Below are 24,339 nucleotides of genomic sequence, written 5' to 3' on the forward strand. Positions count from 1 at the left end.
AGGGAGAGAGAGAAACAGAGAGAGAGGGAGGCACAGAGAGAGATTGGAGTAGAGGGAGAGAGAGAATGAGAGAAATAGAGAGAGAGAGGCACAGAGAGAGATTGGAGTAGAGAGAGAGAGAGCGAGAGAGAGAGAGAGAGAGAGAGAGAGCCGACCGATAGTTGGAGAAGAAAAGATGGGCAAAAAAAACACCAAGATTGAGGAGTGAAAAGGGTGAAACGAGACGAGCAACAGACAGACAGTTCTGTGTGGCGGAGGTTGAGCTGCAGAGAGTGAGAGAAGGGGGATGGGGGCTGGAGTGAGAGAACATGTGAGATAGCGGAGAGAGGGGGCAGGCTCCTCGGGGGAGCTGGTGACAGTGTGTGTGTGTGTGTGCCTGTGGTTCTATGCGTGTTGGTTTGTGTGTGTCTATGCGTGTGGGTGCTGGTGTTTGTGTATGGCTCTGTGTGTGTGTGTGTGTGTGTGTGTGTGTGTGTGTGTGTGTGAGGGAGAGAAAGAGACCGTGGGGAACAGGGGAGGAGGGAGGGAGGGCAGACAGGGTGTCAGGTTTCAGCACAGCCTATGGCACTGCACTGCCTCACTTCCTGTCTGTCGTTCTGTCTGTCTCTCTCTCTGTCTGTCTGTCTGTCTGTCTGTCGGGAGACACATAAAACCTCACTCACAGAGAACGTTGGGGACGCAACGGAGCACAAAATTCAGTCAGACACCGCGGTTACAGAACACAAGCAGAACACGGACACATCAACACACGGACGCACACGGCCCGGCGGAGAACGCCAGTGAGAGTGTGCGAGGGGAGGAAGTGCAGCAGGGGCCAGGCCTGCAGTCCCCGCTCACACATACAGCGCAGGGGACATCCTTATCTGTTGCCCGTCGCCAGAACGCCACAGAACGCCCACCCTGTTGTCCCGCGCCCGACATTGAGGAACCGTGGATTGCGTGCGTGTGGTTTCGCTTGTGGCGTGTGGTCGTGCGACGGTACCTCCTCGCCCTCTCGTCCTATTTTTCTCTGCGAGGCGGTGCAGAATAATGATGGGGGCGGGCAGCCGAGGGGAGGGACACCTGCTGTGTGCGAGCGTCAGGGTGTCGGTGAGAGGGAGAGAGAGCAGAGAAAAAAACCCTCAGAAACCCAACAGCACTTCTCTGTCGCAGACTGCTCCACATCGTGTCAGAGTGACTTCACGTGGAGCGGCGGGGATGAAGTCCTTGTCAACCTTACCGAACCCGCCCATTTAAAATCAGACATAAAATCGGTAGCCTGGGTTTCGTAACTTTTACGCTGTCTAATCTACGTTCATTTTTCTACAATGAATCCTGTATCTTAGGTAACATTGTCATTGTTGGGACTCCCCCAAAAGAAGCATTTTTCTAAAAGGTTGATTTATAACCGAATGGGAGCCCTTTGAGTCAGGGAAAGCCCTTTTCGGTGTCCAAGTATTCAGGGTTCCCTCGTACACCTGTGAATCACCCTGATTTAGATTAATGACAATTAAATTGTCCTCTAACCGGCCTTTAGTTGAATCCAGTTACTTGAATTATTGATACATCTTTTTTTCAGTGCTTTTCAGTGCCTGAAAGATTGATTCGATTAGCCATAAAGAGATGGAAAGTCACAGCACGGCCCGCTAATGAGTTATAGCATCTCTTTGCGTCAAGAAGCAATGGGGGACCTAATCTCATTTTAGTGACAGTTAATAAATATTTAGTTAGAAAACTCATAGAGTGTTTGAAAAATCTGACTTATTAAAACTGGTACGCGAGGGACGTCATGCCTCATGTAGTGATAGAGCATGACCGGGTACAAAGTGTTCCTGAATCCTGGGTTGTATTACATGTTCAACACCTGGACAAACAACAGATCCTATAGACTGGGGATAATACAGATTGTGTAAGGAACTCCACATATTGTAGTTGATTTTCCCGGCTTCTAATGTGAATCGAATGTACAAAAGCAAAGCGTTCCATTAAAGAAACACCACAAATAATTAAGTAAAGGTGTAATGACGTGATTGTGATGATGTGTCCAATGTATTTCAAAATGCCTTTAAATATAGGTTAAGAATTTCAATTTTATTCAGAGGAAACCCCTTGAGATGAACCATCTCGTTTTCGAGGGGACCTCACAAGAGATAGCAGTATTGTTCCTGAGACCCAGTTTTTAAATGTCTGCTAATGGTAACCAACTTATTCACAAATGACTTAGTCACAAACACTGTGTTCAGTAGAAATTGACCACAGTTTTCCCGACGATAACGTAGACCCACCAAATCAACCCAACATAATGTCCCTCAGAGACAGAGACAGAATACAACGCCTCTATGAAGAACGTGTCTGAAAATGTGAATATGGCTGTCAAAGCCCTCGCCAGTCTCCAACAGAACATGCCAAGCCCCAGCCCGACCGTGAATGGCGATCATTGGTCGAGGACTGACTGTTTGACAGTGAGAGGGGAATAACAAACCATTGACTAATGAAGAAGTCAAGACAAGACAAACATTTCTTCTCAGAAGCAGGGCTGAAATCCCCTACTATACGACGTGAAAGAGCTGGATGATGTGCTTCTACATTGCGGCTCTTTGCGATGCACGTGTACGTACGTGTATTTGTTTGTGTAAGGCAGTGTGTTTGCATGGACGATAATAGCCCTCTTATAGTCTGTGAGAGGAATGAATCTGCAATGTAAACGACATGGTTAGGGTTAGGGCACTTCAATATGTAATATCGTTCTGGCAAGGCAACTCTTTTGTGGTAGAGAGAGAGTGGCATTAAGATGGCATCTTGCGTCTTTAGCATGATGACGCATTTCCATGTAAAACAGATACTATGTAGGAGGACAGGAAAATTACCAACGGTTTGAAGGAGTTGAAAGGTGAAAAAGTCCCTTTTCTAAGGGTCTTTTTGGGCTGATTCACCAAATGGAAAACACTGGAGTTAAATACAGGCTTTCACGCAAATGATAGAAGGCTAGCCAAAAATTAGACTGTTATTCGAAGTGAACTGGTTATTCGTTAACATTTAAGATCACTCCAAATTAATAGAAAAGTCAAGAGATTTCTACTTTTCAACTTGGACTGAAAAGGTTCACCAAAAGTTGGACAGTTTCCATTAAATATCTGTTTTGCATTTTCACCCAGAGAAACCATCTTTTCAGATACGACTGATAAAAGGCTACATTTCCATAAATACTCTTCACGGATAAAAAGGGTTAACAGGGTTGTAACCATTAGATACCCAACGTGACAATGATGATGATGATGTTGTCAATTCAGTTAAAATAAACAAACAAATCTACGTGTAGGTGAGAGGTAACAGAGCTACTAATCACATCCTCTCGTCTGAGGCCTGAACTTTGTAGCCCACAAATCAGCCGTGCAGATGGAGGCTGTGACTTCAGAATTCAAAATTAGAAAAATAATGTTTTAAAACACCATGGGTAAAATAAATAAATGTAACCCGACCCATCGGACACATACAACATCTCCATTGTTAGACGACAGCAGGGACTGCCAGAGCTCACTTCATGCTAAAAGCACCACTCCCAGCTGCGTCTGAACCTCGCGACCGACCGGCGAAAAATCCCAATTAGCTGCATCCACTGCAGGGCAGTGAAGGGTAGGCAGCCATCCTCTGATGTCCTGCCTGTTCAGCAAACACACCATCAGCCAACTCTTTACACACCAGTGCACATGAATAGCACCGTCAGCCTCTGAGCACCAACACTGGGGCTGGTTGTGGACACAGACACGGAGAGGCCGGCCCGCACGCCAGTGGTTTCGTGTCCCCGTTTCAAACCAGGACATGCGGATCGACGGACAAACGGACCGGGGGCGGAGAGAGAGAGACTCAGCCTGAGACAACCTGTGTTATCGTTGTTGTTGTTGTTGTTTGGGTTGCTGGGTAGGAGGCGTCTAGATCAGGGTTGGCCAAACAGGATGTACCTTCACTGTGGCAACCAGTGAGTCAGCCGTGATTGAACAAAGACTATTTACAAATACACGACTCGATGAGACGCTGTTGCGGCCTCGCGACTACACCGCACTAATACACCTTGAGATGAGGAGGGAGCCACATCAAGATACGCTTTATCAATCGCTGATCCGGGCCATGAACGGATTTGTCCGTCGGACTGCATGTAAAAGACACAGTTAGGAGGCGAGGCTGGCGTCATGTTATGTTGTTACAGGGAGATATTAAGGCCACTCAAGTGGCAGAGTGCCGTGTGGATTTGGTGTGGGTCCATAACATCAATTTGACTATAGATAGATGTGTAATCCGTCAACATCTGTTTTAAGTGATCTCCAGGCAGATGTGGACAGAAGGAGGAAACACAGCACAGTAAACCATCACTGCCTCCCTGGTCCTTAACAGAGGTTGGATATGTAATATTAGAGTTTGCATATTGTTTGTTATAATTGCCAATCACTAGACAGAATAAACATCATACATGTATGATCATCAAGTCATGCATATATTTTATAGTTTTATATGCAACACATATGTGAAGCAATATATTCTCGATGTCTGACTTACAGTAAGTACATTTATCAGAAGAAAGAGAAACAACAATATATCTCTGTCGGTACAGCAACGATGTTCATGGAACCAACGTGCCAAGCACCTGCAACCACAGGCTGCCATGCGTATAACAGTCTATAACATGACTGGAAGCAGGGCTATTTCTGTTGTGTTCCTTCCTCAGGGCTTAAGGGTTAAGGGGTGGCATCTGACATGGCCTATTGAAGCCCTTTGAGACTGTGATTAAACGGCCAAACACTTGATTATGTATTCCTGTTTCAAGGCCCAGGTTGAGCTAGCGCGTAAGGGTCTATGGCTGCTCTTCCTTTGAGGGCATGCGTGTGAGGAGTCATATTGAACACGCCATATTGCGTAAATACATTTGCTGTTCTATTCCACTGTATCAGTAGTGTTATGGACGACACTGATGTAATGATGCTGATGGTTTACTGCTTTCCCTCCTTGCATTGGCAATACCAGGCCTCACACTGTCTCTTTCATAAAGACTCAGGCAGTTACCATTCTGACTAATAAATGATAATAAATAATGGCAAAGTGTAGTCAATAACATACGCAAACGTGATATGGACTACAGTGGCCAAACTAGATGACAGATCTGAACTAGATCTGTGATATAAAAATAAAGACAAACAACGGCAAAAAAATGTGATAATAAGTAAGGGAATAATATAATAGACATTGTGAGTAAAGATCATGTATCCTGTTCAATTCAGAAACAGAATAGAAACATTTCCTTCACTGTGAAAACATCCTGATCAGTGCATCCATACGTTTTCGTCCGTCTTCCTTTGGGGATCGAAACGGGAATCGACTAGGCAACAGTGCACGTCCATACAAAATACAGATAATGACAATAATATTACTACTATGTATTACCAAAGATATCAAAGTGCACGGCGCTTTAAAGAGTGTGATCGTGCTGGCGCGGGCTCCGACCCCTCTTGGTGCCGGGGGTCGGTGCACGCTGCCTAGTTAACCACCGACTCATCCCCAGGAACCGCCTCGGGCCACAGACAGCCAGCGCTCCCCATCCCCCCACTGTCATTCGCCTTCCTCTCAGGTTGTCCTCCTGCTAAGCTCCGTCTATCTCAGCCACTCTCCCTCGCTCTCCGGCTCGCTCGCTCACTCTCTCTCTAGCTCCCTTGCTCGCCCTCGCTCTCTAGTCTCTCTCTCTCTGACTCTTTCTAGCTCCCTCGCTCTCCCTCGCTCTCCTGCCCTCTCTCGCTCTAGCTCTGTCGCGCCTCTAGCTCTCCCCCTCTCTCTCTAGCTCCCTCACTCTCTCTCTCTTTCTCTGTCCTCTCTCTCCGGCTCTCTAACTCACTCCCTCTAGCTCTCTCTCTCTAGCTCTCTCTCTTTAGCTCTCTCTCTTTAGCTCTCTCTTTCTCCTGCCCTCTCCCTCTAGCAACCTCTCTCTCTAGCTCTCTCTCTCTAGTACTCTACATCTTCCCCCCTCCAAGTCTCCCTCCCCCTCTCCCCCCTTCCACCCACCCCCTTCTAAACACACACACACACACACACACACACACACACACACACACACACACACACACACACACACACACACACACACACACACACACACACACACACACACACACACACACACACACACGAGACGCTCGCACGTGCAGACACACAGAGCAACACAGCGAGCGGGTGCAACAGCGAGCAGCCCCAGCGTGAGCGCGCCACCTCCCCCACACGCTCCGACCAGGCAGTACGCAACAGCCCCTGGCTTGCCCTGACCCACATCTTGATATAGCCGTAAGTATGCTTACAGCTAAGTCCCGAAGACACTCCTGCCACTCAGCCTAATCAGGACCGACCTGCTGTCGCTGCACCGGGCAGATAGACAGGTCAGGCTGGACAGATCGTTATCGTTGTCAGAGGCAGACTCTTCTCGGCGGCGGGAGCGCTCTCTGCCCGCCCTGCTCGGCTACACCCGCGCGAGCACATGCCTGCTCTGGTCGAGTTAGTTAAACATTACACGCTCGGCCGGCCTCTGTGCAGCGATATGCTGGAGCGAGCACGTCAACACTTTCTCCCCGGCGTCACGGCGGCCCTGGGTTCCAGCGACAGGAGAGACTAAACCGGTTTCGCTTTGTTTGTCCGCCGTTCCCTTTGCACTCATTCCCCGATATTATGGGGAACGCACAAATCTTGTTTCAGGGACTGAACATGACCAGTGAAGCCAAGCCCGGTAGAGGGGATATAAAAATGAAGACAAATATATATCCCATGCTGACATAACAAACAGAAAAACACATTGTCTTTCATAATTGTGAGCCACATACATGGCTAAAAAGATAATGCATTCAATCAACATTGGGAACATGAAATACCAAAACAGCGCCACTTTGAAAACACGTGTCACGGCATTACCTTTTCTTCCTTGTACTCCACAAGTGGAATATTCCTGACAATAAGTTTCTTCTCCTGGCTGCCGTTGTCCCAGGAGCTGTTGGAGCCCCCGTGCTGGCTCAGGGCCTCCTCCAAATGGGGCAGGAGGTCTGGCAGAAGGTCTGGGGGCTCCAGGCCTTCAAAGTCCCCACCTGGAGCCACAGGCTGCACCGTACTTTCCACCAGCGACTGGCACCCGTTCCTGTCGGGAACCGCCGTGACGCCACAGCTCTGAGTCAGCCCGGGGAGCAGCTGGCTGCTGGCCGCGCTGGGGTAGCAACTCATAGCCTGACCGAACATCTCAGACGAGTTGTAGCTCCCCTGGGTCTGTCCGGAGCAACGCAGAGCGCGGAAGGGGCACTCCACTGCCTGGCTGGCGGGGGCCTGAGATGGCTGCTGCTGCTGCTGACTCATGACTGGAGTCGTCGAGAACTCACATCCGACACCAGGCACAGTGGAGGTCAGGGGAACGGCAGGCCTGGACACCGAGGGAGAGGGCAGGGACTGCTGGCCGAGGCTGGGCATGTCGGGCTCCCCGGGGTAGGCGGGGTACTGCGAGGGCTGGAAGGCAGCGGCAGAGCTGAGGGAGCAGGCAGGCAGCGTGTGAGCCATGGCCGAGGCCTGGATGGAGAAGGACAAGCCGGGGCCCTCCATGTGTGCGCCGGGGAAGGCTTGACCTCCCCGGGCGTGCTGGTAGCCACTTTGTTGTGGATGCTGCTGTTGCTGTTGGAGGGGACCCCCGTGCAGCGAGCCATCCTGACCCTCCAGGTATCCCTTACTCAGAAGAACCCCCGACGGAGGCACGACTCTGGAGTTAAACCGTGCTCCTCCCATGTTCTGCTGCTGCTGCTGAACCTGCTGATGGTTGTGGTGGGCCTGCTTTTGACTCTGCGGGTGGCCTCCCTGGTGGAAGGGGAAGCTGTGGTGTTGCTGCTGTTGCTGCAGTGATAGAGTCTGGGCGTCCATTGGTGGATGCGGACGCTGATTCAACAATTGTTGTTGATGGCAGCTCTGCTGCTGCTGCTGCTGTTGCTGCTGCTGAAGCTGCTGCATCCTCTGCTGCTGATGACACAGGTGCCGTTGCTGCGGCGTCTGTTGCTGTTGGAGATGGAGCGGCTGGTTGTGGATCTGGTGTTGCTGATGGAGCCGCTGTTGTTGGGGCAGTTGTGGCTGCTGCTGCTGCTGCTGTGGGAGAGGGTGATACATGTTCCCATTCTGGTCCTGGTTGCCCCACATCGGACTGCTGCGGTTTCCGTATAGTCCGTTGGGCTGCGGCGTCTGGCTCAGGGAGGCACTGTGGTACTGACTGTGCTGCTGCTGCGCCACGCCCCCCCCGTCGCCCACCGCCCCGGGCCCGTGGAACACCTGCCCAATGGGGTTGTGCGCCTTGATGCCGGTGTAGTGTCCCATCTGTTGTGCGTACGCAGACATGGCCTGCGGAGGGAGTCCGGCCGAGGCCGCGGGGCCCATCACCTGGTGCTTGACCGGGCCGGCCGGCTCCACCTGGAGCGGCTCAAAGTCAGTGGTGAGGTTCAGCTCGTCCACCAGGGAGGGCCCCGAGGGGAAGCCCTCCCCGTCCAGACCTTCCAAGGCCCCCACAAACAGGTTGGGGTCGTCGAAGAAGTCCATGGCGGAATGTGAAGGGGCCGCTGCTGAGAGACTGCCGACGTCCGCTGGCTCCGAGACGGAGGGGGAGAAGCTACAGGGGGTCCATCAGACCTGAAGAGGACAACAATGACGCGTTTTAGATCATTGAAAGAATAGGAAGACTGTACCGTGTGGAATCTTCAGGACTGTGTGTAACGTTATAAGAATGTAATAAGACATGTTTTGTCGTGACAATAGCAGTATTAAATCTACCTCACTAATTGATCAAAACATGTGATTTATCAGAATCGGCATACATTTCCATCATCGATTTGGATTTACCATTGACGTAACTATGGCAAATCTGAGTGAAAACAGCAGCACTATCTGACACGTTGCGGGGGTAATAGGGGTCTTTACTGCAACGCAAGCCAGAGAGTGCAGAACATTTCCAAAAAGCCAGGTAATAATAGCTAGGTTAGAGGGCCCCGAGATAAACGCAGCCCGACCAATTATCCATCGGCAGGGCCTTGCGTGCGGTAAAGCAGCTGATGCTAACTAAATGCCAGCCATCCACCAGATGCATCTTCCTGTTGAAGCAACCGTCCCCCCTCAAACAACCCAGTTCAAAAAATATACGGAGGGCACAGAGTGGACAACAAATGGCATTTCAACCGCTGCGAGTCTGGACAGAGGCAGAAAGGGCCTTTTTTTTTTTTTCCAAGCGCCCGATGACAATGGAATAGCACTCAGATAAATGAGCACATGACTGCACACACTAGCACACTGACAAAGTTCTCGAGTGGTGCAGAAGAGGGAGGGAGAATACTGCTGACGAGAGGTGGATACGCAAGGCGCCATTGGTTTTATATACTACTACTGTAACCAAAGAGTGATCAGTACGGATACTCTGAATGCTGGAAGAAAAGGGGACTGAATATACGGTGTAATGGGAACACACTTTTAAAGATTGGACATCTTAGAGAAAACAAAAGCTGGGACAATACTTAAAAAATGCAAAAAACAATAGGAGATCAACATATTAATGGTTTAACTGGGTTTTCTGGAAGTAGTTAACGTTTGGAATGCCTTAGTTTTAAATAAAACGATTTGGGATTTCTAAGAGGGATCAACCACAATATACAAATTCTAAAACGATCCAAGACATGTTATTAACTGATCGTAGATTATTTAAAATCCAAACGCTTGTTAAACCCCTCTTCCAATACATAACATATAAGGTATAGGCTTATATACAATATATCACATTTATTAGGCCTAATTCAGGTCCTTTGTATGTTTATCCTGCCATACAGTAATTAATGGTCCTGCATAGTGTATAACGGAGACGTTGTATACGTTTCATTTTGCAGGCATTGCTTCTCATAAAACTGCATTTATTATATGTAAAATGGCCGGACGTTTTGTTTTGTTTTGATTTAAAATGCATTAATTGATTACTATTAATTGTAAATGATGCCTATATCTATGTATTCATCGGCGGTTGGTGCAAGACCAAAACACAGCCCACTCTGAGATGGGCTGTTTCAACAGGTGGTTGAACGGTGGTTTTGGAAGCAAAAACAATCGCATCTATATCCACTGCAAAATATCTCCGATACGTTTGATCGTTTTAGGACATCCTTTTCTCCGTTTTACGTGTTACAACAACAAAAAACGTGGTCGTTAAAAGTTTCAAGACACATATGACCCACAGCAAGACGCAACACATTTTTAACCATTTCAAAGTCGTGCAACCTCGTGCAACCTCGTGAAACCTCGCGTCCACAACACCTGTTGCCCGTGCGGTGCAGGTCCTCAGCTGGCCTCCCACCCCCCGCTGTGAGGGACCCCTCTGAAACACCCCTCAGGTCCACCACCACGCTCCTTCTCTTCTCTTTGTTAACATTGGACCCTCATCCATCAGGCTGGACCACGTCTCCTCATCGCCACTTGTTCATCACAAACCGACCTTCAAGTCCGCGTAAATAAACCGGCGCGTCTCGAATCGCGTCCCGCGAAGGGAACCAGGAAGCAGGAGACGACGAGACGAGAACTTACCCACTCCACGGTGATATGAAGTGAAAGCGGCTCCAGCTGAGCTCACACCCCGCTAGTTAGCTCCTAGCGCTAACCTCCAGCCCCTCCAGCTGCCCCACAGTCACAGACCAGTCCACACCCACAGCCACACACACACCATTCCACATCCGCCTTTGTTGACTTCCAGCTGCTCCTCCTCGGACGTCATGAGCTCCAGCCCTGATCCAGACGCAGGCGGTGCATCGCTACAGGAAAGTGCTCAGTTGTCCAAAGTGGGAAAAGAAAAGGGAAGCAGACCCGGGGTGCAAATGTGTGAACAGACTGGCACTCATGTCCGCGAACCGCGCCTCCATCCCCATCTCCTCCCAGCAATGGCTTCAAGTCCCACTGGCCGACACAGCGTCACTTATCCAGCGCGCAAGGTGCCAGCGGGACCGAGACCCCTTCTGCCGCGTGGATTCAACTCGCAACCCGAAATAAAGCAAGCGGTTCGTTTTTTTCTGGTCCGGAGAAGACGTTGCCCTGCGAGTTAATACGAGCACGACACGTGTTCGTGTCCATATCTCCACAGGAGGAGGAGGAGGATGAGCCACGGGATTCAAACGGTGTCGTGACGCGCCTTCGCCCACACGCCGAGGATGAGGAGGAGGAGGGGGAGGAGGCGGAGGGGGGGGGGGGGGGGGGGGGGGAAGAGGAGGAGGACACTGAGGTCGGTCGGTGTCAACACAGAAGCAACACAACAGTTTCATTCGTTTCCACTTTCGTTCAGAAAACGAAGACTTTATTCGTAAACCGCCACGTCGGTACCCGAACGGTGGACCGCGTGGTCTCAGCGGAGAAGTCCCAGTCCCACGCTCCCGGTCGCTGTCAGTTCAGGACCACTCTAACCAGTTCAGGACCACCATAACCAGAGAACCACGGGGGGGGGGGGGGGGGGGGGGGTTACACCAAACACCAACAGGCACGTCCGATCTATCCAACCCCAAACTCCGCAGAACTAAAAAGGCGCAAGTTTATTGTATCTGTGGTAAAATAAAATAAAACACGTTCAAACTTTTTAGTTGAATAATGGGGGGGGGGGGGGTGCATGCACACAACGTCAGTAGGCAGCTGAGGAGAGACGAGGAGCGCCACTGGCCGTCAGGATGAGAACAAGGATGAAGGTGGAACGGATTCATCCACTAAACCCGAAGGGGGGGGGGGGGGGGGTCAGGGGAAGGGATCCGGCCGGAGGGAGGAACAGGGGGGAAAGGTGTCTTCAACTAAACTCACAGTGGGGGGGTCAGAGAGAGACAAGGCTCTGGCAGGGAGGGGGAAAACAGCATGAGACCAAACCATATCTAACTGTATCTAACAAATAATACAATACTCAATATGAATCAGTGGTGGTGGTCTCTCCGGTGACAGTCCGCCTCACCGGGCGAGTGGCCGGGGAGCCACCCGCCTGGCGAGGCGGTGTCACCGGACAGCTGAGAGAGACGAGCGCCACACTGACCGTCTGAGTGACAGCTGGTCGAGTCCAACTGCGCCCGGAGGGGTCAGCGGAACCGTCAAAGTGTGAGGAACAAAGCGCAGCGGTGAGGCTTACCCGTGCGGACCAGGAAGGGTCACTTCGGACGCGAAGTTAAAATGAATGTTATCGCCGAAGTTGTGGCTTGCTGTTGTAGTTGTTGCGCTGGTGCTGGTGACCACAGCGGCGGCGCAGCAGCGGCTCCTCTGCTGCTGACGCGACCAGCAGGAACCTCATTTGCATATTTGCGTCCCGCTCCCTGATTGGACGTGGGACGCCTCGCCTTTATTTTTTATTCGGGTTGGAGTACGGGTTTGGCTTTTATGTGCTGTTTTTTCGGGGGGGGTGTTTTACGATGAGCCCACTTGGGTGCGAGTTAAAAGTGGGTTTGTGGGGGGGAAGTCAATGTGTTGACAGGGTGCACAAGATGGCCGCGCAGGGGTGACAGCCAATCAGATGATGTGTTACTCTTGGTGTCGGAGTCGCTCCCACACGCGGTGACGACAGAGCGGGAGGAGCGCTCTGCGCGGCGGGGAGGTGGCGACCCCTGCTGGTCAGAACCTGAAAGGTCAGCCCACCGATGTTATAATACCATGGAAAAACTGAATGTGAAGTATTATTGCAATTTACAGAAATACATATGAGCCGTTTTAAATCTTAACAAGTAGAATCAATCATACTTTAGCATTTTTTTTACATAATGGAATTGACCAGATCGTTCGACATCCAGTAGTTCTGTTACTGATTATACCATTGGTTTATTGTAATACTTTTGAGATTTGACATTGAACTTTATATTTTGGGGAAGATGAATAAAAGCCTTTATTTGACGTCATTGCGACAATAGGAAAACGGTGACGTTGCCAATTTATACTATAACAACACTAAACGTTAAATAGGCCTACTTAAATCAAGGAGTATTGTATAGTTGGATTGGGCCAACTCGATCTCCTTTTTCTTCGGATCTTTCGTTATAAGCCTCTCATTTAAAAGTGGTTTTGGTCTCAACATTGGACATGAGCCCTTTAACTTGTAGGGCGCTTTCTGACCAGTTGCACCATGTTGCCAAGCGTTCATGCGCGTCTGGGTTATAAACTTTGATCTCACAAATGGATTTTGGTTGATTGAGTCATTCCACTACAATACCTTGACTCGATTTGATTAGGAAGCTTGTGGCCAACAGCTTACCTTGTAGCAGCTCATGTTCCCAGTTAGGTCCCGTTAGCACAGCTCATGCACATACGAGATAGGCCTACCAATGCTAACATGTTTAAAGATTCAATCAATTTGCATTAACAAACGTGTTTTTGATACCTTTTATTTGAGAAAGAAAAAAAAATCGAATCTCACATTTCCTAAAAGCATCCTTGCAGTCATTCGTGTGAAAAAGAAAGTGTCCTTTAAATGCTTATTAGCATGTATAAAGAGAGCTTGCATGTATCAGCACACGATTTTGCCTGGCTGCCTCAGAATGACCTGGGCTGGGCCCCAACATGTCATGGGTCAAACCAAAATATGTCTGAGTTGTAAAAATAAGTTCTCATTCATTGTTCCATGAACACATTTCTCAGCATGTTCACTGCAAAAATGTATGGAAAATAGTTTTGGGCATATTTGAGACACTTGGGCCCAAAACACCCATGTTATGTAACCACAGCATCGAATATATACACATACACCAAACCTTTAATGAACTCATTAAGGGTAACTCAAACATTTTAAATGAGCAAAATAAATTTGATTATTTAATTTAGCATTTAAAAAAGAAAAAAAAAGTACTTTGCCTGCTTGATATAAATATATTATGAACTATTTAAGACGGACTAGTTAACAAAAAAAATTAAGAAAAACAAAAAAGGGGGAAAAAAAAGTCTTGAAGATAGAAAAAAAAAATTGAACTATTACATAAGAGTCATCCCATCAAACATTCTGATTCCTCTCAATTAAACGTTGTGCTCGGGGCCACAAGTCAGTCACGTGCTGCATTATATACGCAGTTTACTTTTACAGTTCACGTCTCAGCACCTTCTGGGTGGCACAGTAATCAACCTAACCCAAACCATATGCAGGGATCCCTATGACTGAAATGAGGATAGAGCTCTTTGATTGCATTGCAGCCGATAATGTTTTCTAAGACATCCAGTTGTCATCGATTTACATACAATACCGAAGATGTGTCCTTATTCTAAAGCTGTCTGGGCAGATGCCTAAAAGACTTTTAAAGCCAAGCAATTACATCAAGTTAAACAAGTCCGCTCAAGTGCTGAGGGTCACAGGAACCGCCGATGCTAACGGGAGGGACGGCACCCTGCTCACTGTCTCCCCCTGGTGGCCGCTGTGCGGTAACTGCAGGCTCAGCTCTGGGGAGAGTTTTCTTCCTTACTGAAAGGCTGTGTGGATCCGGGCTTCACCCAGGACAGACCGGTCACCTGCACTCCCTTGTGCTGATCTTCTGGTCTTCTCTAGGAGAACAAGGGCAGCGTTACGGCTGGCTGACAACAACAACCTCAACGTACACACACACACACACACACACACACACACACACACACACCCCCCCAGGGCACGCTCTGCTCACACCCTTTGTTCAGCCATTCAGGGCCCTTCCATGCCGTTCTATTGAATGGTGGAGCTCTGGTTAAAACAGAGCTCCAGCATTTTAAAAAATGAATTTAAAAAGAAGGGCCATCGACCAAAGTGATTGTAGAATAATTAAACCCATCTCCCGAAAAGACAACCATCCAAAGTCACGGTTTTGAATGACACAAGCTAAATTGATTGACATCTGGAGTGAATTAAAGTTAATGAGGGTGAATAGAATCAGGATGTTAGCGATATAATGGTTCATTTAGAAAACAACTTACTTTATGGGCAAACATGCGCTCCTTGGCCTCTTCGTGGACAGCTGGGTTCCACGGAGAGAAACTAAGAGAGCAAAGTGTTTTTTAGAGATGTTCCGATACCATTTTTTCCTTCCCAATTCAGATTGCTGAACTTGAGTATCGTCCATTACCGAGAATATACCAATCATTGTAACTACTGATAGCACTTGTTCTTATTGAAGGGTTCTCTTAAGATGACAGCAATGTATAGTCGGATCACTTACTAGCCACAATTTTTTCTTTAAGAACTAGATCATTTACATTTATAATCTATAATTATAATAATGGATTTTTATTTTTGTAGTCAAGTCATTTTTCTGACTTTGTAGCTCGAACGCAAGCAAGTCGGAGATGCCGCGTTATCGTCTTCATCGTAGCGCTGGGAGGAACGCAGACGGGCCACTCACCTTATTGCATATGGATCGTCAATCTTGGGTTGGTCAAAGAGATGGCTGTTGCATAGCTTCACGCTGTCCACCACCTTACTTTTGAACAGTTGTATATCTTTGTCATACCTGAGAGGAACAATTTCAAACAGTGGAGGTGATCAGTAACTACAGAGGTAAGATACACAACTTGTGTATAAATGTCCTCAATATAAGGCTCATGTGTATAAATGTCCTCAATATAAGGCTCATGTGTAACGACTCTATATTGTTCCAAAGTACTCCTTTGTTTAAAGTAAGTTTATCTATAGTCATGACCAAGGTGCTTTACCATTTACATTTAGCAGAAGCTTTTATCCAAAGAGACTTACATAAGTACATTTGTCAGAAACAACAATATATCACTGTTAGTACAGTAAGGATGTTCATAGAACCAAGTGCCAAGCACTAACAATCGATAATTAGATGCTAAGTACTATTTTTAGGTGCCAGACTGTACAACATACAATAAGTGCCAACCCATGCCTGCTCTTCACCTACTTCATCAATGCTTGGGACAGAAGCGTCCACTAAAGCACTGGTAAACCAGCAGATATAGGAGGTGTGTCAGGGACTCACAGCACAGCAGCCTCTGGGTTCAGCGGCTCCGTGGTGTTTATCTTGTAGAACACCGTACGTGCATACATCAACACCTGCCAGATGTGGTTGTGGTTCCGTCTGCAGGACACAAGAAAGACATGAAGGGCCTAGACCCGGAGACATTCTGCAAAATGGACACTGGTTTCACCCCCAGGGAAGTATGGGCCTTTTGTCAGGCTGGCAGTACACTGGTTGAAATGTACTGTTCAACCAAAATGGGTTCCGAGGGAAACACACAGAAAAAGACCTTGTACTATAGGTGTGAATGTCATGCTTGCCCAATTCTGAAACAGCCTCAGAAATAGCAATACAAATACTGGGGAGGATTTACGACTGCTCAAGGGGAGAATCCTTTGTATGGCGGTAGTGTATACAGAATCAAAATGGTGCTGTGACACAATTCTTTATATGTAGGCCAATGAATTCCTGTGAGACCCACAGATAAATGGGCTACAGAATTAAACGTATTTGACACCTCGCAGCCACCTAGCGGCTCCACTAACAACAGCCAGACAGTATGAATCAAGCCGGCTGTGTTCATTAAATAAAACATGAACAGAACTCGGGGAAGGTGATCCGATCCACACACCTCCATTTCGTAAACGCCCTGCGGACGTCCAGCTCTCCGGAGACTGGGTCCACCAGTGGATGGAAGACTGGGATGTCAAAGACCACTCTCTGCAACACGGCAAAGGCAAACAAACGGTTCACAGGCAAACAGTCGTTGGAATGCTCCTCAAAGGTACAACTTAACGGTCACATTTGACTACAGTCAAATACACGTGAATGAACGGTGCTCCAACTAGCCGAGACCCGGACCGGCTTTACCGGTCTCTCCAGTTCTTTCCAACAGTCTGGCCTTTTGCCCTAAGCAGTTGATCCGGCGCCATGCCTTGACAGACAACACCTTCATCCAATCAGACTAATCAGACGTAACCGCACCGACAAGCAAGCTGAGCTTGTTGGAACTGGCTCAGAAGAACAGCAAACTTAACGATAAATATCACAATATTCTTATGGATTCAAAACTCCACTCTAAACAGCAACTAACCGAGGGTGATTACATTGAAGTATATGGAAATGTGTGGCATTAAAGTATGAAAAAATAAATAGTACAAATATTTTCCCTTCTGACATTTCAAATCTCACTTCCATCATTATAAAAAGGCACATCTCCTGGTGATTCATTCAGACTATAGAATAGGGTATCACCATAAATTGATCTTAATTGCATGGTGATACAAAACCATTCTAAGAAGACAAACCATAATATTGAATCATAGCCCAGCCCTTATCAGTAAGAAGGGCTTGATAACCTGTTTTGATGCAGTCTGAAGCGTGCATGAGTCAACTGCTCCCCGCCTCGTTAGACCATCATCAAGGCCTCACTCCGATAGGTTTGGTTGTCTAATTACAAGATTGCACACCGGCTGATATTTTAGTAGGCTATAATAACTGTACCTGTGTCTGATGGGGGATTACGATGGTGTTTTTATGAAATTATATTTGTGCAGGCACATGTACAAAGATAAGGCTGAATAGGCCACTCTATAAAAAAACTATAAATGCGCAGAGTGCCCGGCACCTGGTCTATCGCCTCTTTTGCATTATAACCCGCCTCCTAGAACAACAGCAGCCTCTGATTGGTCCGTGTCAGCTGGAGGGCAATGAGCGAGGACTAATCCCAGACCTCTATAAGGAAATCGTCACTTCAGTGCGAAGGCAGGCGTTGGCCATGCAAACCGACCAAAGTACATTTCTTAAAAAAAGAAGAAAATCAGGTTTACAGTAAATTCAGAAACACGTCGTATAGACGCAGGCAGGAGATGTGCGTCTTTCGATGCCTACAGTTTGGCTTTGGACTCTGGGGATTGAACTCAGTCCCTGTCAACCAGGAGTCAAACCCCCTCTCCCTGGTTATCCTGCCTGCACCCATAACATGTTGTTACGATGTGAATGATGAGGTGAGGAGGCGTACTACTCACGGGACACTCCCCGTCGGGATAGTTATCTGGGATATACACAGTGAATTTAAAGACGCCGTCCTGGTACAGGCCATGTCTGATGAAGATCACTCCGAACCACACTGAAAAACAACAACAAAGCACAGCACGACGTCAGCGGCCCGGGACGATATTGGACAAAGGACGCTTTTGATTTCAAATCGAACAGCGCCGTTTTAGATGGCTGGATCCACATGTGGCTGACAAAATATCAAACACTTGCATAAAATAAATGCTTTCCATTTGTACTTACTTAATGCAGACTTATAGGACGGCTGGACATATATTCCTGGAAGTTTCTGCTTTATCACAAGTGTGCTGCAGAGACCAAAGACCATATTAAGACACACGGTTAGACAAACACAGCCCATAAACCAGTTATAGGTAAAGCAATTAAACGGCCCCTATTACACTACGAGGTGTGACTGCACTTAGCCATTACAAGCCTTTTGAAAATCTGCCTTTTCCTGTGCCATCACAGGTGGGAGTGTCCACCTAGACGTATGATGGATAGCTCCGTCTGCCAGCCTACCCAGTGGACTGTAGCAAATGTTGCTCATCTATCCATCATACATCTAGGTGGACACGCCCACTTGTGATGTCACTAAAACACAGGTAAAAGGCATTACCACTAATCACACCCACACCTGGTGGGATAACGGGGGCCCCGTTACACCCCAGACCATAACGGAGGCCCTTTAAAGAAGGCGTGAACCAGCCGGAGCACCGGCGCCACTTACAACTCGGCCAGCAGTGAGTACTCCAGGTAGAAGGGCCCGTAGGAGGCGTGCGTGCCGTTGGTGGCCGGCGGCGCCGCGGCCATGGCGGTCAGCTTGGTGACGGGGGCGGCGTTCTTGGGGATGGCCGGGAGCTGCTTCTTCCCGAAGGAGAGGCGTGCGGGACTGGGCCGGGGCTCGCCCTGGCTGCCCTGCTCCTCCCCATCGTCAGCTCTCTGCTGGGGGCGGAGACACACAGGTGAACACGTGTAGGTGGACCCGCTGTGTCACTCCGGTTGTAGCTTAACATGAGACCAGATGTACTTTATTGATCCCAGACCGGAAATGCAGGCGTCACAAGTAGAAAGACAAGAAGTTAATAAATAAAAATAAATGAAATGCACAGTAAATATGAGTAGCAGAAATGTGGATGCAAACCTAATTGTTAACATTAATTATTGAGGTAAGACATTATTGACTTGCTACTTTATTGAAACAGCACATTCTTGACCACTAAGTGTCCAGTATATGCTACACTGTTGAAACTATGAATGTGACCGGTCAACTAACCAGCCCAATGATCAGGTCAACTTGAGGACCGCAGCCTATGACTTCAGACTCAACAACAGGGCAGCGGAACAAACAGGCAGCCTCGCTCTTTGACTGACCGGTTTGTCAGCGCCTCTGGGGCCACATGACGACCGGAGAGGAGCAGGCTGCACCCACCCCATCTGAGTGACGGGGCTAGCCCTAACCCTAGGAATAGCGCTCACCATGGCACAACAGTCGGTAACACAGCTATGGCTGGAATGCAGTACGAGCACAGAGCTCTGAACCAACGGTGCCATCTTGACATTCACAAAGCCAGGATTTTTTGTTTTTGGAAGAAAAAAGGTGGGGCAGGTCGATTTCCTCCCTTGCAAGTGGTCTGCCCTCATTACCCCTGGCCTCCCTCCCCCCACACAGCACATGCATGCCAACTGTCTGGGGAGGCAGGAAGTCATTGTCACAGCTGTGTGAGCTTAAAGCAGCAGTAGAGTTGTGTCGTTGTAACATTACATCAACTTGACTCATTGGTATTTACATGGGGAGTTGCTCAAGATAAAATACTTTCAACCCAAGAAAGCTTGAGGTCTATATAGGTTCAGTTTAGTAGCAGCAGAAAGGTTTATAAAAAAGAACGTAAAATAACAATTTAAAGAAATAAACTATTTAAAGTAAGGTAAAGAATAGGTAGAAAGGTATCAAATAATGTTATAGTATTTTTATCACAACTCTGTACAAATATAACACCAGCATAAACTGACAATATGAAAAACCCATGCTATGCAACCCATAGCATTAGATAGCATTGATGTGCCTCATATTACAGTTCACTATGGAGCTGAAGAACTGTGTGTTTGTTAAATGGATTTGGATGGGGTTTGGACCTCTATATTGAGCTGCCAGGGAAAATAACTCCCATGTAAATGTTATCAGATATAATTATTATTACGGCACTCAAATCTGAACGTCCTAAAAAAAACAACAACAACATTGTCACAGATACCAATGTTGTCAATGTCCTCGCTTGATGCTGGAACGACAAATCAAACCAAAGCACAAACAGTGAAACGGGTAAGGAAACTGCACTGGTTGCCTTTCAGTGTGGAGGTTCACCTTGCGACTGGTACTGGTAGACATGCTCCAGAAGGGGTTGACGCTCATCACCTGGAGGTAGAACCTGAGTCCCTCTTTCTCTATGTGGGTCCCACGACACCCAGTGCTGCTGCTGCCATCCGGGGTCGAGTCTGCAAATCAAATTGACAAGTTTAGCAAATCACACCACCTGTGATAAAAAAGAAAAAAGGGGGGGGGACTGCGGGCCTCAGCCCGTGGCTGTTACGCCTCCCCACCTGTAACATGGTGTGATCATTCTGTAGTAACGTGACATGTTGACAGAAACGTGACATGTCATCAACATGACATGTTGATGACACGGTGAGGACTGCTGGCCTCAGACCGGGGCTTTAAAGCCTCCTCTACCTGTAACCATGGTGTGGTTATTCTGCTCTAACATGATGACAAGTTGATGACAGGGTTTGGACTGCTGGCCTGCTGGACTGCTCAGATAATGTGTGGCCATTCTGTTGTAACATGATGACATGTTGATGACAGGGTGAGGAGTCGGACTGCTGGCCTCAGACAGGAGCTTTAAAGCCGCTCACCAGCTGCAGCAGTCATCGCTGTGCAACACTTAGCTTCGCATGCTAGCTTCGATACGAACTGCGATCTAAACGTCATTTAAAGGGCTGAACAACGAGGCTGACCGAGGCTGACGTTGACACGGTGTCATGTTTTTAAAGCCCAGTGTGCAGCAGCCGCTCAGCTGCTGCCTATCCAGGTCACCCGACGCTAGAGATAGCACTGCAAGCTAACAGCCGGAGCTAACTGAAGTAGCATTTAACGTCAACGTGGACGACATTCGGTCGACTTACCGTCCGCTACGAGATGTTCACCGGGGGGGGGGGAGATGTCAGCCTCCGTGCGGATCCACTTCTCTCCGTACGGCCAGAGGTTTTCCGAGCTGTCATCCAGCTAACACACAGGCTAGATAGCTGTTTTGCTAACTAAGTGATTTGAGAGAGGAACCGGAAGTCAATGTTACTGGTCGAGGGGGCGTGTCCAGTCCGGTTTGAGCGCTGCTATTGGCTGGATGCCAATGGTTGTTCTGCTAACAAAATATTTCGTTTAGTGCTGAAATTGACTAAATCTTACAGACTGTATCACATTATAATAATCAGAATAATAATATTTTTTGTATTAATTATTATAATAATAGTTTATTATTTTTAATAACATTATACATTTATATTTAATATCATTATTTTTAAATCTTTTTTTTGTATCGTCTTTTATTATTGTTATTGAGTTAGTGTAGTGCATGTAAAATACATTACACTTCATCCTAATCCAGCATCTCCACAAGAATGTCCAGGGAAATATTGCACACGTCCCTGCCCTAAACAAATCTAAATCTGCAGGCAACCCCCATCTAGTGGCCAGTTTCGCAAAACATTGACAGATAATACAAATGTAACCATATATTGAGTTTTTAAATTTAAAAGATAAATTGTGAACGGAAATCAAGTATATCACATTTTTAATTCATAGCGCAATCATTCAAATTCCTTTTAATTGTCAAATAAATATAAATTGTGAACAGAAATTAAGTATATCACTTTAATTTAGTTTTATATTCATAATTCGAATGCATTTTCATTGTCAGATCTGTTCCTATGCCTAAATCACAGTATAGCATCCCATTCCTGTTACAAAGCAATGTTTTCAATCTATGACCTCAACATAACAGCCTATTTCAAGATGTTTATCTTTTAATCTGTTAATATGGTCTTCAGTGTCTTGAATGTTATTGTCTCATTAAATCGCTAGGTCCCTTGTGGCGCAGCAGATCCAAGCCATTTGACATAGCCATCACACATTGAGAAGTTTGGACCACGCTTCAATGGCACTTCATTCTGGAGATTGATTGATTTCTGAACAATTACCCTTAATTATTTATCTCAGAAAAAAAACTAATTTAACGCATGAGTGATTGCATTAATTGGGAAAAATGACATTGTCCAACTTCCAGAGTAAATACAAATTATTGACTCCATTATTGTCTCATTGTATAATTAGCCAAGTACACTTCACTGACAAAGCTAATTAGTGTCCTGCTTTTTCATTGGGGCAGCCAGTGGGGAAAGGTTACCATCCCCCTTTTGACACACACAAATCAAAGACCACCTCAAAACTAATAACTTTATGCCTGCTTTTGACTTCGTCGACATTGAGATCATCTGTCAGACACAAACAAGGCCACAGCACACTGTTGTTGTTGTAATGAGTTTTTTGTCTTTGCCATTCATTTGTTGTCTACTTAACGACTGTGACCTTGTTTGGTCATACACACGCAATAATGAATGCAATTAAAGAGGGAGATTGGATTAACCGTGTGACACAGTGACCTCTTCAACCTAGATTAAGAATTACACTTATCTTGGAGCATTTTGTATCTAATTAAACCTCCGCATTTCAACATCAACTGTGATGGTGTTTGGAAATGCATTTATATATACTACATATATATATATATATTTATATATTATACACACACATACAAATAAAATGGGTCTGGGTATTTCGAGTGTGGAATGGGGAATGGTAGCCCGCTGCCTGTTAAAGCAACCATAAGCACTGGGCTCATCATCAGAATGGTATTCGTTCCCAGTGAGTCATGCTGGAGGCCATTCTACCGGGGACATTACTGGGAGGAGATAATGTGACCCGCCATCAGAGTTCACGGGTCAATTTGGCATCTATCAGTGATCTGATTGAATCACTCTGGGTTTCTGAATATGCTTGTCGGTAAAAGATTTATATGGTCCCGTTTTCAATAGCATTCTCTGCTTATACGGTTCCAAGGGTGGCGCCGAAATTGGAACCTGAGCTGAAATATGCTCACAACTTATGCTTCCTGTCAGACCATCCCTTCAGAGAATGTCAGGTTCGCCAATTCAGATCTGCAATTTGGTTTAAATGACAGTTAAAAATTGCCATTGGAAGCCCCTGGTGATATCCTCTGTGACAGGGAAAAAAAAAAAAAAAGTGAAAACAGATGAGTTCACATGCAGATAATAAGTAATAACAATGTTAGTTTGAATAAAGAAAGCCAGAGCCGGATTCAAATGCAAAATTCATTTTAGGAATATGAACAACGAGGGAGTAAAGGTTAAAAAATCAACCATATCCCTCATATGTGGCAATAGTCTCGCCTTATCCCTCGGGCGCTGGCCTGGCTAAAACCTCAATGCAGCAATTATTTGCTGTAATGACTGCGGTGGTTCAAATAAGCCCAGAGATTTTATTAAACCAAATGAGAGAATCATGTGTGTGTTATCACCGGTGTGATTGACAGTGACAAGTGCTTGGGCAACTTGAACGCCAGCGTGATGAAGAAGCTGGCGGCAAAGCCCTCGATAATGTTACCCCTGATAAAGTCACCTGGCAAACCTCAGCCTATAAACGGAGGAGAGAGAGCCACGCGCATATTAATTCAGATTGTCGGAGCCCCCACGAAGACGGAAGACAGGAAGGATGAGGGTAATCTGCCGAGCAAACCTCCGCTGGCCCCTCTATTCACTGTCTGGCATTTTACACAACTAATGAAAAAGAAATCCATTGATGAAATAGAAATACTCATAATAAAAGTAAAGGTCACTTATGCGCCGTGTCTAAGCTGCCTAATCTGCAACCTTTGCAGGACCAGTTGTCGGGTTTGGCAGATAAAGTAGGGGAGTCACGTTAAAGTTTGGACACTGCTGGAACTCTGATGGGACGAGGCAACTATTGTAGTACTAAGCGAACATATCTGATTCTGTCTGCTCTGACTTCTGCTTCTCTTGATTGTACCTTTGAATCCAGGGGGGAAACACATACAAAACCTAGGAGTCTAGAAGTATAGTACCTAGGGGCCTCCTCTAGTTATGTGTTGAGAAATATGTTTTTACACACTGTGCTAATAAAATATGCAGTCTTCCGGGCTTTACCCAGCCTGGTCCATAGTGTCATGGAAATAAATCAACAACCACCTCTTCC

At 47.0% G+C, this 24,339-nt stretch overlaps 2 protein-coding genes across 6 annotated transcripts; both read right to left on the bottom strand.

Moving 5' to 3' along the window:
- Positions 1 to 6,227: 6,227 nt before the first annotated feature.
- On the bottom strand, positions 6,228 to 12,287 carry LOC311356722 (uncharacterized protein). 4 transcript variants are annotated; one of them, XM_084476545.1, is made up of 2 exons: positions 12,152 to 12,287; positions 6,228 to 8,655 (listed from the first exon to the last, which is right to left on the bottom strand). In XM_084476545.1, exon 2 carries the CDS (start codon positions 8,563 to 8,565, stop codon positions 6,907 to 6,909), a length of 1,659 nt encoding a protein of 552 aa, XP_084332671.1. In that variant the 5' UTR covers positions 8,566 to 8,655; positions 12,152 to 12,287; the 3' UTR covers positions 6,228 to 6,906. The 4 variants fall into 4 exon arrangements, with proteins under 4 accessions (XP_084332671.1, XP_084332673.1, XP_084332672.1 ...); XM_084476547.1 differs by having other exon boundaries at positions 12,059 to 12,287; XM_084476546.1 differs by lacking the exon at positions 12,152 to 12,287 and adding an exon at positions 10,585 to 11,149.
- Positions 12,288 to 13,382: 1,095 nt separating this feature from the next.
- On the bottom strand, positions 13,383 to 21,315 carry aktip (akt interacting protein). 2 transcript variants are annotated; one of them, XM_084476550.1, is made up of 10 exons: positions 21,177 to 21,315; positions 20,359 to 20,489; positions 18,724 to 18,935; positions 18,237 to 18,301; positions 17,966 to 18,066; positions 16,570 to 16,658; positions 15,960 to 16,058; positions 15,363 to 15,470; positions 14,938 to 14,998; positions 13,383 to 14,535 (listed from the first exon to the last, which is right to left on the bottom strand). In XM_084476550.1, the coding sequence occupies exons 2-10, from the start codon at positions 20,404 to 20,406 to the stop codon at positions 14,428 to 14,430; spliced, it is 891 nt and encodes a 296-aa protein (XP_084332676.1). In that variant the 5' UTR covers positions 20,407 to 20,489; positions 21,177 to 21,315; the 3' UTR covers positions 13,383 to 14,427. The 2 variants fall into 2 exon arrangements, with proteins under 2 accessions (XP_084332676.1, XP_084332675.1); XM_084476549.1 differs by having other exon boundaries at positions 18,724 to 18,938.
- Between the last annotated feature and the right edge of the window lie 3,024 nt (positions 21,316 to 24,339).

Source organism: Micromesistius poutassou (genome assembly GCF_964030765.1).
Source record: "Micromesistius poutassou genome assembly, chromosome: 12".
Lineage (NCBI taxonomy): Eukaryota > Metazoa > Chordata > Actinopteri > Gadiformes > Gadidae > Micromesistius > Micromesistius poutassou.

What these genes read in the sequence shown, in the direction of transcription:
- LOC311356722 (XM_084476545.1), bottom strand. Translation starts at nt 8,565, where the DNA reads ATGGACTTCTTCGACGACCCCAACCTGTTTGTGGGGGCCTTGGAAGGT.
- aktip (XM_084476549.1), bottom strand. Translation starts at nt 20,406, where the DNA reads ATGAGCGTCAACCCCTTCTGGAGCATGTCTACCAGTACCAGTCGCAAG. An exon ending in GTCCTATAAGTCTGCATTAA is followed by an intron (nt 18,067 to 18,236) that starts GTAAGTACAAAT and finishes GTTGTTTTTCAG; the next exon opens with TGTGGTTCGGAGTGATCTTC. An exon ending in GACGATCCATATGCAATAAG is followed by an intron (nt 14,999 to 15,362) that starts GTGAGTGGCCCG and finishes TTGCTCTCTTAG; the next exon opens with TTTCTCTCCGTGGAACCCAG.